The sequence below is a fragment of the Myotis brandtii genome, unplaced genomic scaffold (assembly GCF_000412655.1).
Source record: "Myotis brandtii unplaced genomic scaffold, ASM41265v1 scaffold1170, whole genome shotgun sequence".
Classification (NCBI taxonomy): domain Eukaryota; kingdom Metazoa; phylum Chordata; class Mammalia; order Chiroptera; family Vespertilionidae; genus Myotis; species Myotis brandtii.
Window position 1 is genome coordinate 21,794 of NW_005354050.1, and position 17,267 is coordinate 39,060.

Here is a 17,267-nt window from a genome sequence, read left to right on the forward strand (position 1 = left end):
TGGCAACAGCCCGAGTTTGTTCTTCGGCTGGGAGTGATAGCTAGGGTGTCTAGCAGCAATGAGCCCACCTGCCTTGGGAGCCAAGCAAGGAGGTCTTGAGGCCGACGTAAGAAGTCACCAGGAGGGTTTCCAGCCACTTTCTTCTATTTCCCACCACCTAGTCCCTGCCTCCAGCCACCCCAGAGTCCTCCTCCGGAGCCTGCAGGCTGGGTGACATGCTCTGCTTCTGCCAATAAAGCGCTGCTGAGGGCAGGGGCTGGTCTCTGCCTTGGGCTGGGGAGGGCGTGACCCCAGTCCCATGCTTTGCTGATAAGACACAGCTGGCACTAACCTCTAAGCCTCTTCTGGGGGCTGAGTGACGAGAGTCAGAAGAAACACTCCGGAGTGGAAAAGGGCAGAAAGGGGGAAGGGTGGCAGCACACGGGCCTCGCTATTAAGGGGAATACCTCAACCCAGCCAGCGACCTGAGCAGAGAAACAGCCGACAGAACATCAGTCAGTATACAAGCTTTTATGTATAAAAAACACAATAAAAGATACCACCCAGCTAGCTGAGGACTGGGCCCCGCCTTCAGCCTTCATTTGCTCCCCAAACAGTTGTATCACAAACAAGCCTCGAGCAGCAGGACAAGGCCACCCTGGAGAGAAGAGGCTGAGATTCCGGGGCTGGGGATTTAAGGTCCCTCACTTTCCTTCTTTCTTGAGCTTCCTTTCTTGAGGTTGTAGAGGAGGCACCTGCAGCCCATTGCCACTGAGACTGTGAGACAAGCCAGAGGAGCTGTGCCGAGGAAAGAGCTTACTAATTTGGTTTCCCCAAATTAGTCTCAAACCAAAAAAAAAAAATGTCCGTGGCGATGCCCACTTGCAGTAGCTGACATATGAATATGGGGCCTCAGGGTCTCGGGCTTTCCTGCCACACGGCGGGGAGAAGACCCTGCAGACTAGGCAGAGGGGCTGGCCTGATATTTTCTCGGCTCTTCTGGTTCTCAGCTGGTCTCTAGTAAGGAAGGTGAGGAGGAGGAAGAGCACCCGCCTTAGCTATCGCTTGTGTCCTCTTGCACGGAGGGGCAGGGCTAGGAGACCATGGTTCCCGAGGGGCTCCCGAGGTCCTGGGGAAGGCTCTCTCGGGCCTCCTGCATGCGGCGCCGGGCGCGGCGGAAAGCCTCTGTGAGGGAAGCAAACACAGTAGTCAGCTGCCATGGTATGGGGAGCAACAGGGCCCATGCTGGCCCTGGGTGGCCAGCTGGGAGGACGGGGGGAACCTACCCAGCACATTGTGAATGGAACTCTGCTGGCTAAATCCTCCCAGACGGTCCAACACGCTCCGCATCCTTCTCCGGAGAGCACTGGACTCCATGAAGGCCCTGCAGGGGAGCGTGCCACATTGCCCAGGCTGCTCGCCAGCCCCCGGGATAAAGAGCCCCAGGGCCGGGTCACTCACCTGGACTGCTGCAGACAGTGCAAGCGGAAGGTGACACTACCCGTGGTCTCTGTGCGGAGCCCAAAGCGGCTCAGACGCTCCCCCTGTGGCACAGTTAGACACATCAGGTCTCCAGTCTCTAGACCCCATGCCGGCCTCACTCCTACTCCCATTCCAGCACCGGACTCCATCACCTCAGGCTAACACTGGGCTCCCAGCCGTTAAAGCAGGGGCTAACCTCACTGAGAATGAGTCTCACAAGCTTCCTGCTGACCCTGCCCATCCCTGGTTACCGAGGCCTCGGCGATGGGCTGGGAGAAGGGGCTGGTTAGTGTGATGGGGCCGGGAATCTGGAGCGTACTACTTCCCAGAGTCCTCCTACGAGAGCAGTGTGATAGTTGTACCTGGCTCAGATTGTGGCTATGACTTCCAGCTGAAGCAGCAGGAAGGAAGGGGCTCAGGAATAAGGAAGCCACGAACAATTAAGGGCCCTAACCCGGACCCCACCTGCTACAGATGAAACAGGAACCTAAGTTCTCAGCATGAAGTCTCCCCAGAGACAGAAATCACCTTGAAGGTTCCTGGAACCCGCACATAGGAAAGGTCCTCCAGTTCCAGAGACCCACCGATGAAAAACCTCTGCAGCTCGGCCACCGTGCCCAGCTCCATGGGTCTCCACGTGGGCACGGTCAGGGTGTGCGAGCCTGTGCAGGAGGAAAATGAGGCCAGGCCCAGAAAGGGCGCGTGGTCCCTTGCTGACTCCCCAGCGATGGCACTGGCCTAGTCACCACCACCACACCTGTTCTGGTGACAGTCTGACCTCTGGTGCAGATGGTCAGGGTGGCAGTTTAGGGCACCGATTGGGAATCAATCAGGCAGAAATTCAAATTCAGCCCTGCCCATTAATACCTGTGTACCCAGGTTAAGTTCCTTAACCTCTGAGCCTCATCCCCATCTAGTCAAATGGAAATAACACCTACACCTCACAGAGCAGTTGGGAGAACTAAAGAGAAGCACAGCGCACAATGTCTGGCACACAATGAGGGACAGCGGCTATTATGGTAAAATGAGGGCTGATCCACTCTGCCCTGCAGCTTCTCCCTCGGGGCTGCAATCCAATCAGAGGACCACGGAGCAGAGTCCAGACACACTCCGGCCGCTCCACTTCACTGCGAGGTGTACTTTACACTCAGTTGTCTCAAATGAAGGGGGAGCATTCCTCAACGGGAGCCAGGAATCCTGCACGTTAACTGCTTCTAATTCCTAACTAACCCCCTTCTCCCTGGAAGCGGGTGGATCTTTGGAGGTGTCAGCCTTGTTCCTAGGAGCCAGGGCATGGGACAAGAGGTCACCTGGGGTGGCGGGCAGCACCACAGCCCCGTAGCCTTCCACACGGTACCTCTGCCAGAAGTCCAGCGAGAGGACCTCGCAGTAGAGCACAGGCCACTTCGGGAGAGCCTCTGTGAGCGAGTGAGAGAAGCGGCAGGTCATGGGAGGCCTCACCCGGAGAGGGCACCGCCCCAGAGACCTGAGCCCGGGATCAGCTGCTGAGATACTCACCAGCTGATTCGTCCTCATGGAGAAAGGAGGCCTCAAATGAGAATGGATAGGAGAAGTAGGCCACCTTGTCCTAAAAAAGAGGAGCATCATTTTATACTCGGTGTCATGGGGTAGGCAAGGCCTCAGTTGAAATTTATTCTCCCTGTGGCCAACGACAAGGCCACCTTCACAAGGGAAAAGGGAAAATGATCACCCCAGGTAGGAAGTAAAAGGCTGAGGCAAAGGGACACCCAATTACAAGCTGCTCCCATGCTCCCCGAAGCAGCGAGAGGACCCAGGGACCGAGCAGCCCTCAGAGCCCCCACAGAAGGGCTAGACCCAACTCGGGACCTCCCGGAGGGCGTGGCAGGGGCCTGATAAATCTTCAGAGGCCACCCCAGGATCAGAGTCCTGTTCCCTTCCAGGCACCCCGCCCCCTCTCCATACCATCCCCAGGGACTTGGTGGCGCAGGTCTGTGTTATTCCTGAGAGCTGTTGGGCCGCGGGGCTTGACCAGTCTGAAAGCCAAAGACAACAGACAGTACGTTTACCCGGGAGGAGGGCAAGGCATTGAGAAAGAGACAAGTTCCTTCATCCGCTCATTCAATCGATCATTCACTGAACATTTCCTGAGTGTCCACTGTTTGCTTTGAACAGTCACTGGGGACAACTCGGTGATGACAGAGAAAATCCCTGTGTCTCACGGACCTAACCTTCTAGGGCAGTGGTTCTCAACCTTCCTAATGCCGCGACCCTTTAATACAGTTCCTCATGTTGTGGTGACCCCCAACCATAAAATTATTTTCGTTGCTACTTCCTAACTGTAATTTTGCTACTGTTATGAATCCTAATGTAAATACCTGATACGCAGGATGTATTTTCATTGTTACAAATTGAACATAATTAAAGCATAGTGATGAATCACAAAAACAATATGTAATTATATATGTGTTTTCCGATGGTCTCAGGCGACCCCCGTGAAAGGGTTGTTCGACCCCCAAAGGGGTCTCGACCCACAGGTTGAGAACCGCTGTTCTAGGGGGAGGGAGACTGACCACCACCAAGAGACTCAGGTGGTGACCAATGCTGCGCTAAACTAAAACCGAGGGGCCTGGAGGCCGTGCAGGCTGAGTGGTGAGGGAAGACCTCTCAGAGGCCTGAACTCAGGAAGAACCAGTCGTGCAAAGATGTGACGGAAAGGGGTTCAGACACAGAACATGGTCCCAAAAAGGCGCAGCCTTGGATGCTTGAAGGGTTCAAGATCAACAGAAGATGAGGAATCAGCCAAGGAGGCTGACGACCGACCAACGAGAGAACAGGGGAGCATGGCGCCGGAGGCAGGAGCAGAGTCTCAGTGAGGGAAAGTGAGCCGTGTCAAATGCTGCCGAGAGGTCAAGTGAGGTGGAAGCAGAGAGGACACCCGGATTTGACAGCTTGGAAATGACCTAAGGCCTTGAAAAGAACAGGAACAGTTTTGGTGCAGGAGCAGGGAAGGAGGCCTGACCCAATGCCTATGGAAGCTTTCAGAATGGATTTCAAAAAAGATTCATGAATATTACTTACTAGTAGTTGGTAATTCCACAAAGAAGTGGACATAGAGGTTGTCATACTCATAGCCTTGGGCTGAAACTAAGAAAAACAGGAAACGATTTCAGCTTATTCTCCTAGCACCCTGAGCACCCACCCAGTCCTGAGCGTTTGTATACTTCTGGAAGAAAGTCCCTCGAGGGCCAGGAACTGCCTTGTGTGTCCAGGAAAGACTCCTGGCTGAGTTTTCCAAGTACTGCAGACCACCCACGGCCCCCATGGGGCCGGGCGGATTACTTCACAGCTCCGTGGGGCCCCTGACCAAGTATAGGAGGTCTCTGCCTGGCAAGACACTTACCTACCTCTCCATTTACAAAGAGCCGGAGGGCGCCTGGGACCGTCTGAGGCAGAGAGAAATGGGAAAGGTCAGGCGGTGTGGAGATCAGCACTTCCCCGGCCTGTCCACAAACCCCCGGAAGACCCGACACTGGACGTCAGATCAGATGTGTCCCTAACGCATTTCCTCCCCACCCGCCACTCATAGATCTCATTCCTAAAATACCTAAAGTTTGTAATTTAGGGGGGAAAAGTATATCATTTAAATGGTGGGGAGGGCAACACAGTGTGGGAAATTGACAAGAGTGAAGGGAAGCCATAACAGCTGTCCTTCGTGAGGGGGGGGCGGGTGGAGACCCCGTTCCCTTTAGATGGCTGAGAAACTCGAGGAACGAGGGAGTTTCCCGTTTTAATTATTTGTGTAGCTATCTAACTCTTAAACACTGACCATCTGTTGCTAATGCAATATAAGAATAATGAAAGTTGATTTTTTAAAGAGAGAGGGAGACCAGCAGGTAATTCTATCCTTGTTTCCAGATCTAGAAATGGAACTCCCGGAATGAGGGGACACAAAGAACAGGACCATAAAAGAACTGGCCTAAATGGTTTTGTTTTGTTTTTAAAGAGCCAAACTATTTGACAAGCAAAGATGACACCCCTTCCCTCTCAATGGGGTCCTTAGGAAAAATATCCACATGAAGACATTTTCATCTTTATATTTATTTTTAAAATCAATTATAAAGCAACACATGAGTGTATTACCACTGAAGAAATTCAGAACTACTTTAGTGTAGAGAATAAAAAGTAAACATCCCTGACAAATTGCTCTCACCTCGAGTATTCACCTACCATCTCCCAATCCCCCCTCGCCCCAGAAAAAGCCATCCATGGTATGCGCGTACCCTTTAAGGTATTTTCTTTGTACTAACAGTTCTATATCAATATGCAAATGTTTTAAAAACATGAACAAGGACTATCCTCTATCTGCTATTTTTTAATTTCCTTTGACACTGAAGAGTAGAGTTTGTCCTGGGGGCCTTTAAGAGAGGCTCTGTGACTCGGCCACAGCCTGAGCCCAGCTCACAGGAAGCCACGTACTCACCATCTCAAAGTCAGTGCCCACGAGGCTGCTGAGATACTCCTTGTGCCGGCCATAGAGCTGCGGAAGGAAACCAAATCAAAACCCAAGATTGTGACCCAAGCCAGACCAGGGTTCAGGTCCAAATGGGAGAAAAAATGCAATAATAGGAAATGTCACAGGGAACTGGAGGCCTAAGCATCCCGGCCACTGACATTTGAAAGTGAAGCACAGAGGCTGTGCAATCCGCTGGCCTGGGACCGACTCCTGGCTTTCACACATACAAGCTGTATGAACATGGGCAGGCTGCTTAGCGTCTCAGTCTCAGTTTCCTCACTTACGAATGGTAGTAATAAAAGTATTTACCTCAAAGAGCAGTGGTAGGGTCTAAATGAAATAAAGGATGTGAAATATCTAGCCCAGAGCATGGAAAGTGCTCAAATAAATGGTCATGATGATGATGATGTTCTAATATGATCAAACACTTGGGGCTGATATGTCAGCAATGCTTCCTAAGTCAGAGAGAGCAGACCTTGCAACTGCTGACATCGACCTCGGCCATGGTCTCAGCTCCCAGGCGCTGAGGCTCACCCGCCTGGTGCCAGGGATGAATTAGCTCTTACATCCTTGAACACACGCTGTTCCCGCTCCTCCTCCTCCGGCTGTGCGAGGGAGGACACGTTGTCGACTGTATACTTCCACAGCTCCTGCTTCTCCCCCTCGGTCTCAATTCTGTAAGGGCAAAGCCACCAAGGGACTGACTCTAACAACAAGAGATGGGGCCCTCCAGATCTAGCCCAGGGATGAGCCATCACCGGCCGTACATCTCATTTAGAGTACATGATGACAGTGATAGAATGATGACTGGGAGAGGGAAGCAAAATGGTAAAGCAAGGGCACTAGACTAGACTGAGAGTATAGATTCTGGGCCCATTTCTGATTCAAAGTCATGGTGAAACCCTAAAGCACGACATCCCTGGCACCCAGTTCTCACACCTCAGAAACGGACAGGAGGGTCTAGGTAACTTCTAATTTACAGCCCTGTGATTCCAGGACATAGAGATGAAAAAGAATTAGCCCAGAGGAAAGACCTGGCTGAGTTCACCACCCCTTCTGGTTAGTCCCCATATCCAGCAGCGCAGAGAATTACTATCACTTAAGCACGCTGCTGAGGCTGTCGCTTTCAAGTTGGTGTGGTTGCACATTTTCTGAGAACAGCATCCCCAGCATCCGAGGGGTCAATGACCCAGAAGAGAACATGGACCACTACCCGGGAACTTAAAATCAGAACAGATGAAGGGCTTTCTGAGCATCCCTCAGCCAGGGGCGAGAAGTGCAGCCAAGGGGAAAATGGCAGTCTCACCACCCCTTTCTTTCTCTCCTCACCTGTAGGGTCCTTTGAGGCCCGTGAAGTCAGGTTTTACTGTGATCACACCGTTGCTGTCCACCTTCAGAGTACAGAGGACATGCTCATAATTCTTATAGCCGAGCCTAGAAACCAGAGAATCAACAGGATCACTGGTCCCACCGCCAGGGAAACAGGAAGGGGTAGTCAGACCCCGCCAGGGGAGAGGACAGAGGCTGCAGTGAGAATTATCATGGTAAAATACTAACGCTTCTGAGAACAACTAAGAAGCATCAAAATAAAAAGAGAAGTCCCTTCCTCCCGTATACCCCGGGATCACGACACCAGGTAGGTGGTGGTTAGTGGAGGCGATGAGGAGGAGGACCTGAGCTGGGCAGTGAGAAGCTTCACTTACTTTCCATAGGGCCCCAGGTCTGCCATGATGTACATTGTCTGAAGAGGGGTGTTGATGACGTGCTGGCTCTTGATGAAATCTTCTGAGGGTTCCCAGTTGACAATTCGTGACTTGAGGATGCTGCCCTCCCTGGGAGACACCACAGGAAGGGTTACTTCCCTGGGCCCCCCTGGAGAGCCTGAAGGAGGAACACAGGGGAGCACGCCCAGGTGGAGGTCTACTGCAGAATGGGAAGCTGGAGTTGGTGGACATACCGAGAACAGTGGTGTGAAAGGACCCCAAAGGCCCCCCGAGCCCCCATGCACACTTGCACTCACATTCCTCGCCTGTCCTGCCGCCGCCGCCTGACATTGGCCATTCGCTCGACCAAGAATGATGGCACCTCCCTGGCTGTGGTCATTTTCCGACAGTGCTGGGAAGAGAGAGCAGCCTGTGTAACCCAGCTGGTCAGGGCTACATGGGACCAGTCACCCAGAGGGAAGAGGGAAGTCTTCCTTCTGAAACCTCATCTGGCCCCTGAATCTAAAATTATTCCTTACAACATACATGCTAATGAAGAGGAGGAGTGGCACAAACAAGCCAGAGAAGACTCCTGCCATGCCTTGGTTTGCCCCGAGATTAGCAGGATATTAACCTTTGGAAGTGAGTTTATTTATGCTAATATTTAAATGAGCCTGCAATTTCTGAGCACGTACCAACACAAAGTTGGGTGAGTTTGCCTGGTAGATGTTGACATCCGCTAGGTAACTGGAAGATGGCAAATGGGATACAAGTGTTCTGTGGGAAATCCTCACATGGGAACCGTGAGCTAACTGCAATTGTATTCACTTTTCCAAAACGGACAACCCAAATTGTATATGCTACCAACCCACAACTTTCCTAATAAAAGTATCCATCATTCAAAAATACTCACTTAACAACTGTTCCTCGCACAGATCTACAAGGTTGTAGACAAAAATCAGAAAATAGAGGCTCTATCCTCCCTCAAGGAGTCTAAAATCTCACTGAGAAGACAGACCCATCAGGCAGTGACTGAAGAAAATGTTAAGTCTACTAGGGCAGTGGTCACCAACCGGTGGTCCTTGGACCACTGGTGGTCCGTGAGGTCCGAAAGGTTGGCGACTGCTGCACTAGGCTATAACTGAGGCAAACTGAGGACGTAAGCCATTGGCTGCACTGAATTCCTCTTCAAACCCATACACTCAAGAGTTTTGGCTGAATCCCTGTTGAATTTTATCCAGATCAGCAATTTTAGACCGGTGTCCCGCAAGAATTTTTAAAACATGTAATATCTGACTAATTTAGTTAGGGGCACTGACCTTTTTCCTTAGCTTGTCAAAAAAAAAAAATGACAACAGCCAACACAACAATAACTGTCCAGTGTGAATGAATCAAAATTATACCTATTTTTTGGTCAGATCAGCAAAAAATGTATTTTTTGGTGTGCCACGGAATTCTAATTAGTTTATGTATGCCATGGGATGAGAAAGGTTGAAAATCACTGATCCAGATGGTTCTAGACGCCAACCACCTTTCTTATCTCATGAGGCATGGGGGAAGTCAAGCTCCTGGTTTGCAGCCTGCAAGCCTAGCCTTCGAGACCCCGCCAGCTCCTCCAGGTCCTCCAGCAGGCGGAGATAAGAGCAGAAACCACATCACCTGTAGACCGAGGCCACTCTATTCCAGCCTGGCTGCCAGCAGCACAAGGCAGATCCTAGACAGGCTCTCTGTCATTCCTTAACAGGCTCCTGATTTCACACACAGAACCCAGTGAGGCCAGGAAGCTCATGGGGCAAAGGAAGAGGGAGCCATGGGACCTTGGGAAGAACAATACCTCCTCCAAATTGGTGAATCTATCACAGTCAGTGTAGGTAAAGATTCGTCGGTTCTTCCTTCTACCGGAATCCTCCAGCTTCAGGATGTCTTGACGGTACTGCTGATCCAAAGGGCTCTGACAGGCTGCCTCGTTCTGGTACAGATCTACTTCAAACTGAGGTCACAAGGAAAGGAAGATCTAGTGAGACCATGTCAAACTTTTGTTCCTGTAACTGTTTAGTTAGAACAGTTCTATAGAGCTGATACAAGCTGACATCTTTTCATGGCCAACTCTCATTTATCTAAACTAATGGAGCGCAGGGGATCCAAAGGATGTAAGAGCTAAAGGGAACCAGGGTGACGGTCTAATCCAGCTCTGCCATCACCAATGGCATGTGGCCCAGAGGTGAAAAGTGCCTCACTCAGGATCATAAAACTGGGTAATGACAGTCAGTACGCTACACTGACCCTGTTAACACATCAGGAGGAAGTATAGACTGCTACAAGCTTTCTGGAAATCTGTTTGGCAATCTGTATCAAGAATCTCTCCCTGTCACCAGCCAGGTGGAGGTGGCCTGGGTGGAGGTCGACTGAGAAGACAAGTGACACGGGCTCACCTGGCTAAAGAGCTTCTCCTGCCACCCAATCACAAGCTCCTCCTCTTCATCTTCATCTGGGCGGTGTCCACCTCCAAAGACAACAGAGTGAGTCAAATGTGTGAGCCAAACCAGCGCTACTTCTTGCTCTGTGGTTAGTCATAATCCAAGTCCCTGCTCTTCTATTGCCACAAAACCAGTTGGAGTTCAGTGATTAATGAAGTACTCACTCTAGACAAAGGCTGGGGAGGCTGGGGATGAGTAGAAGCCAGGATGAAGGCCCAAGAAGGATGGGTCTTAATCACTACTCTAATTTGAAAAGGAAGACATGCCTTCTAGGAATTATTTAATCTAATTCAGTGTCAGTAGCTGAAATTTAGATCGAGGCTGAATAGCTCTTTCTCAATCCTAATTATCTACATTTGCTTAAAAGGAATCATGGCACCTTCCTCTTTACTATTCCTGAAGCTATATATCTAGAATCACAAACATTGTAGCCTTAGGACCAAGTATCAGGAGAGAAGAGGAAAAGCAAATAAATGATTATATAAAGAACCAAATATAATACAGTCCTGGCAGAGACACATGCTTCACAATCCACCAGCCCACACTCCTCTTGCCTAAGACTATTTTTTAACAGAAACAAAAGCAGAGAGACTAGTGGCCTAACACAAGCACACTGTCCCCTTCCTCACTCGGCTGCCTTCCCAGATAAGGACAACTGCAGGAGCACAGTGCATGTTAACATGCACATTTTTCAAGCTGACACCAATTTTCAAATGGTTTTAAAAAGTATTCAGATGTGTACTTAGAATTTGGAGCATATTTTCTCTTAGAAAAAAAAAATACCACAAAAGGAATTTAGGTTGCCAGGAACATTTATAACATATCTAAAGAACGGTATTTTTTATTTCACTACACTGAACCACAATTAAGATCAGTATCTTGATGGCAGGAATCATGCCATATTTGATTTTCAAACACCACATAATATAGTAGTTAAAATCGCCTCATGAAACCCTGGCTTCAACATTTGCCGGCCATGTGACCTTAGCAAGGAACCCAACCTCCCTGCCTTTGCTCAGACTAGAGCCCTGGGCCTTTTCTGTCTTAAGAAGTAACCACCACCCTAGGCCCTTCCCAGGTACCCATGGGGACGCATCACCATCAACACCCACTGGCGGTAGGGTGAGGCCTAAAAGTGGCCAAGTCTATGAGGTCCTTCCCATCCTGGGCAGCAGGCTGGTAATGGAGGAAGTTGCTTGATGTGATTCTTTGCAAGTGGACTCTGTCAGGAAAAGAGAAGCCCAAATACTCGTTAAAAGACACACAAGCAGATGAACACGGAGCAAAGATTGGGAAACACAATACAGAAGAGGGTGGGCCTACGAAGGTGTGCCGGGTGCCCGCAAATGAAAGGTGGTGAGCGGGGCGCCGGGTCCTCAGGGGACGAGTAGGATGGGAGAGTGTACTGGGGACACAGAGCTCCAAGCAACCTGGGAGCCTGAAAGCTGTGCGTGGAGAGGGTGCCAGCAATGAGGGAGACGCAGGGAGACCGCGGAGGCAGTGATCGGGGTTGTAAGCAAAAGTGGGGGCCGCCGAACACTGAGAAGTGAGGTTCGGGCTCGAATTATCTGAGAGCATAAAAGCACGGGGCTCCGGGACGATGCGACTACCGGAGGCGCAAGTTGCGCACGGGGTCCCGGGAGCGATACACAGCCTCCCCGGTGTCGGTGTTCCAGACGGTCTCCGCCATGACAGCTGCAACGCGCCGCGACTGCGCCGGAAAGCGCGCCGCTCCCAGTTCCCCTGGCAACGGAGACGCCGGGTGAGGGAGGCGGCGGAGGAGCGGCGTGCGCGATCCTGGATTCCCAGCGCAACGCAGCCGCCGCCAGCCCAGTGCAGTCCCAGCCAAGGCCAAGTTCCTATGCGCCCCCGTGCTGGGGTCCCGCGGGATCGCCGCTTGTCACAAGTGTGACCACAGCTCACGCACACCCAAGGCCGACTTCGTGCATTTTACAAATGAAGACACGAAGACAGAGCCGTTGGCCCTTTACAGGGAGATCCAGAAATGGTGATGGGGACCAGCCCCAGATTCCCTGACGCCCAACCACTACTTTTGCCACCACACCACACGGACTTCCACGGAATGCTCAGTGCTTTGGCCTGAAATTCAGGATGTGACTCACAGAATGTTTCCATTCTTCCCGAAGGAGTCAGGGAAGGTGATGGCACTTATACAGACATGTTCTTAAATTCTTGGAATAAAATAAAAACTGTCAGAAGATTTATTATTCCTTGTGTTGGTATTCACTAAGCCAGAGAAAGAAAACACAAGGAAGCTAGCAGTAAGGAAGGAAACGATGTTCTTGAACTACTTTTTATCCTGTATGAGTTAGTTCCGGATTTTTTAGACCTTAGAGACTGCACTGGCCTCCTGAAAAGCCAGGAAAGTGCCATTGAGAAGTCATGCTTCAATGGACTATCAAAGGCAAGGCACACCATAACCTCTTGTCTGGCTCCCTGGCACCCCCAAGGTGGTGTCAACAGCTATCAGCCTTTGACCTTTGCTACTCCCCCGAACAGAGTAAGCCATTGTTCCCTGAAATCAGGAATCTTATGCCAGTTTGATTATACAGCATTGGGAGCCCTGGGCAACATAGCTGCTGTTGTGTAACACAAAGGACTCACCATAATAGTCGCACCATTATTTAACGTCTAATACAGCCTGAGCACTTCGTTTGCATTGTCCCTAAATGTCATAGAAACCATTAAGTAGATATTGTTGTTCCCGTTTAATGGATGGAGTTAGTGAATGCCAGGGCTGAAAGCGCTGTTAAGGTAGAACTCTAATAAGCGGCGAAGAAGCTGGGATTCTAGCCAGGTCTGTCTTTTGAAGCCTGAACACCTTCCACTCTGCCTCACAGCCTCTCACCTACCAGTTTATTCCATAAAAGCAAATAATTTTCAACTGGGAAATAATTGTTTCAACAGATGAAACCGTGGAGTCAGAATACTAGTTCTTAAGAAACAAGCTCTCTAATTTTTCCTTTTAAAGTTGTGAATAAACAAAACTGTGCCACATGAACAACAAATGTGAAGACTGCATCAACAATTTAGTTTTATAACCAAATCAAATTTATATCAAAGTCAATTTGACATAATTAGAAGCAAAATAGGACTGTACCACATGGTATGGAAATATAAGCTATTTGTATAAGTAAGCATAATTGATTTATTTTTATACAGGTAACTAGGTTTTTATGTTTGTTTACTGGTATCTATAAATCAGCATTCTCAAAACTGGAGTCCATGAGTGGTGTTCAAAGGGTCTATAAACTCTTTCCTAGAATTCTGTGGGGAGCATTTTCTGGAAGGAGTTTATAGTTTTTATCGGATTCTTAAAGGAGTTTGTACCCCAATATCAAGAATGATATCATGATCCCCACTCTACTTATATACTAACATCTTGTTAAAAGTCAAAAGTTTGGATTACAAACCATAAAGAGCAACCTTTGTACCAACACCAGCAACCTTTCCACCCTCGTCCCCAATCAGGGTGGTTCAGAGCTTACATTACTGTGTTCTCCCTGAAATAACACTGAGAAGGCGGAAAAAGGGCTAATTCAATTGTAATCCTGATATTTGGGGGGCTAGCAATTGGAATCCATACCAGCAAGCCAACCTATAATTAAGTCATTACCTCCTTCCCAGAAACTGGTCTTTCAGAATCTGTTACAGAGGCCATAAACCTGTGAACAGTGCACTGCCCGGAGGGAGGGTTGTTAGCGCTGGCGCCAGGCCAGGCCATCAGATATGGCCTGGAGACCCCCAACGCCTGAGGGCCTCTTGCAAAGCCCTCGATAAGGACTGGAAGCATAATCCATATTTGCGGGACAAAGACCACAGGGAGATATAAAATGAAGGCCCCTGCACGTTTCGGTACTCTGATTTGGAAATTAATTCCCGGAGTCTGCCGGTGTAATTAAAACAGTGTCTCTCCACTTCTTCAAAGCGTCACTTGGTTTTTCTGGGGTCTTCTGCAACAACACCATAATTTGGAGAAATTTTTGGGTTTAGAAAACACTTGCACAAATCATCATGAAGGGTAAATATTATTGCTTCCATTTCACATATTTACAAACCAAGACATTAATTACATTTCTCACAGTCTTAGGAAAGGAAGCAAAGAGCCCGGGAGGTAAGTCCAGATATTCTGACTCAAACCCATGGGCTCTCCTTCCAACTGTGCTGCCTCCTTATATCTACTCATCCCCATCCCCTCCCCCAATTTTTTCTTTCCTAAACCAGCCCCATCTGAGCCACATCAGAACAGCCCGCCACTCTCCCTTTCCCCTTCCTAATTGGCACTTTATAACCTACTTGGGCTCTCCTCACTACTAGACTTTAGGAAAGCAGAAGAAAAAGAAGGAGAATATCACAAAGTGAAACATTTGCCTGTTAAAGTTGTGATCCAGCAATCCCACTCCTAATTATTTACTCAAAAGCAATGATAACATATATCCACACAAAGACCTATATATGAATGTGCATAACAAGTTTATTCACAATAGCAAAAATGGGAAACAGTCCAGATGTCTACCAACATGTAAATACTTAAACAAATTGTATAAAATCTATACAATGGAATACTACTCCACAATAAAAATAAAGTATCTACTGATACATCAAATGGATGAATCCCCAAAATTATTATGCTAAGTGAAAGAAGCTGGACACAAAAGGCTATATCCTGTGTAGTTTCTTTTATATGACATTCTAGAAAAAAGAAAAACTATAGAGGTTGCCTGGGGTTGAGCTTGGAAGAGGGTTTGACTACAAAGGATCAGGTAATTTGGGAGATAATGCAAGTGTTCGATATGGAAATGTGGTGGTACACAGCTCATTGCATTTATTAAAACCTATAGAACTGTCTGTCGTGATGAGTGATTTTAGAGTATGTAAATTGTAAACTATTTACCAAGTTTTGAAAGGTACCTAAAATGGAATATAGTCTATTACAAAGGAATCTTTGTTACAAATGATTCACATAACCACACTGAAGGGAGTGAGAAAGAAAGGAGCCACCCTTATTTAACTTTGGGAAGCAGTGTTTTGCCTGGAAACTGAAGGCTAAAGATAAAAAGAATTATCCATAAATGCTGTACTCTAGTTGGTAAATTTGTTTCTCAGAGGGGTATGGTTCAGCAATTTTGAAAACTACATATATATACACACACACACTAAGGTTGAAAAAATAAGTAAATATATTGTAAGTAAAAAGAGCCATATTTTTTACTGTCTGAGAAAGAAATTATAAATAAGAAAAGGGGTAAAGGCAAGAATGAACTATGTAGATCAGGCGTCCTCAAACTAAGGCCCGCGGGCCACATGCGGCCCGCCGAAAACATTTATCCAGCCCGCCAGGTGTTTTTGCTGCCGCTGCCTGTCCCGCTTAGCAGCTGACTTGTCCCGGGCCCGCAGTGCGCATGTGTGGAATGTCTGAGGGACAGTGTACTTGACCCCCTGTTTAAAAAGTTTGAGGACCTCTGATGTAGATTGTAGTTGGAGTAAGGAGTAAAAACTCATGGTTATATATAAAGACACGGTTAGCAATGAATATAGTTATGTGTGTACATATGCATGAGTTGGTATCCATACATATAGTTCCTAATTATGTCCATTGAGACAGTCTAGAACAGGGGTGGGGGATGTCCGGCCCTCGGGCCGTATAAGACCTGAGAAATCATTTTGTCTGGACCTGCCAAGGCATTAGAGGTGAGTTAATTAAATGCTTGAGCAAATATAGCAGGCTGATTTTTAAGTTGATAATTTTGTATGGCCTGCGAATGATGTTATAAATATCCAAAAGGCCCTTGGTAGAAGAAAGGTTCCCTCCCCGACCCTCTCATCTCCCCACATCCCCATTCCCCCACCCCCACCTCCCCGGGCTAGAGCAATCACTCCCTGATAGAAATGAGCACTCCCAGTGTCCAGATCTTGGCTTCTAAATACCATTCTCTATGATGAAGCAATCAAGAGTTGACTGATTCCCCGAAAGAAGCATATGGAGTCTATTAGGCATTTCTAGGCTAGGGAGCTCCCAGCCAAGGGGAATCCTGAGATGGTGCAGGTATGAGCTGTTAACAGCCACGGTGTTCAGCAGCTGGTCAGGAGGACCTGAGCAGGGCACCAACAGCTTCTGCTACAGGTACGTTTTATAAAGGTGATCTCAGGAAACACTGATATGGGAGTAGGCTAAACCCAGGCCAACTTACTCAGGGCACCAAGAGAGTGAGCATCTCTACCTTTCCCCAGCCCCTTCCAGGTAGTGTGCCAACAGGTAGAACAGGTGAGACCACATGGGTATTACTGGAACTGACACTATCCAAATCAGTAAGAGAACAAGACGGGTCAGCAGGACCCAGAAGCTCCACCTCTAAAGTTCATTTATGTCAAAGCCAGATTTCAATTGCCTTTCCCCAAGAAGCACACTCAGCCTTTATCTTGGGAAACCCCTTTCCTTTTACAGTGTGTCCCAACAGGTTAGCCTAGGTCTTCATTGACATGTCAAGACTTAGAGCAATAGGAGTGTTCTAAATAGTAGGACTCCGATGACATTGGCTTCTATGACGCCTCACCCTCCAAGAAGACATTTCTATTTTTAGAAATACAGGAACTTGGGGGAGGGGGGCTCAATCAGGGAAAAAGGAGACATATGTAATACTTTAAACAATAAATAAATAAAAAGAAATACAGGAACTTTAAAAGTCACAGTCAATGCCCTTCCCTTTCTTGGCATGCTACTGAAAATACAAAGAAATCAATCTCTTCAATAAATTCTAATAAGTGACAGAATTTTCTGCCAACTGTAGGATTCTTCAAGTTTAATCTCATTAAAGTTCACTGAATTTTCCCAAACCAGAAATGACCTTTTGAAAGTTTATATTCATCTACACAATTTAATTTTGAATTAAATTTTTGGCTATTGTCTCAAAAGAATCATTTGGCTTTAGCTATTGGGGTTGACATTAGGTGGTAATTCAAATTATTTTAAGTAAGGATTCTCAGCATTCCTATCTGAGCCCCTAAATGTTGATAGTTATGAGTTTGTCCCATAATTTATTATTTTTTTAATTTTTAAAGCTTTATTATTGAAAGTATTACATATGTCCCCTTTTCCCCCCGAATTGGCCC

General features: G+C 48.1%; 1 protein-coding gene across 2 annotated transcripts; it reads right to left on the reverse strand.

Annotated features, from left to right (window-relative positions):
* Positions 1 to 6: 6 nt before the first annotated feature.
* MKS1 (Meckel syndrome, type 1) lies at positions 7 to 11,912 on the reverse strand. 2 transcript variants are annotated; one of them, XM_005858359.2, is made up of 19 exons: positions 11,747 to 11,912; positions 11,249 to 11,358; positions 10,092 to 10,162; positions 9,494 to 9,649; positions 7,977 to 8,071; positions 7,660 to 7,788; positions 7,286 to 7,390; positions 6,523 to 6,631; positions 5,924 to 5,980; positions 4,844 to 4,886; positions 4,522 to 4,587; positions 3,406 to 3,476; positions 2,980 to 3,049; positions 2,772 to 2,879; positions 1,990 to 2,123; positions 1,441 to 1,523; positions 1,266 to 1,363; positions 1,033 to 1,164; positions 7 to 464 (listed from the first exon to the last, which is right to left on the reverse strand). In XM_005858359.2, exons 1-18 carry the CDS (start codon positions 11,824 to 11,826, stop codon positions 1,073 to 1,075), a joined length of 1,677 nt encoding a protein of 558 aa, XP_005858421.1. In that variant the 5' UTR covers positions 11,827 to 11,912; the 3' UTR covers positions 7 to 464; positions 1,033 to 1,072. The 2 variants fall into 2 exon arrangements, with proteins under 2 accessions (XP_005858421.1, XP_005858420.1); XM_005858358.2 differs by lacking the exon at positions 7 to 464 and having other exon boundaries at positions 496 to 1,164; positions 11,747 to 11,911.
* Positions 11,913 to 17,267: the final 5,355 nt, after the last annotated feature.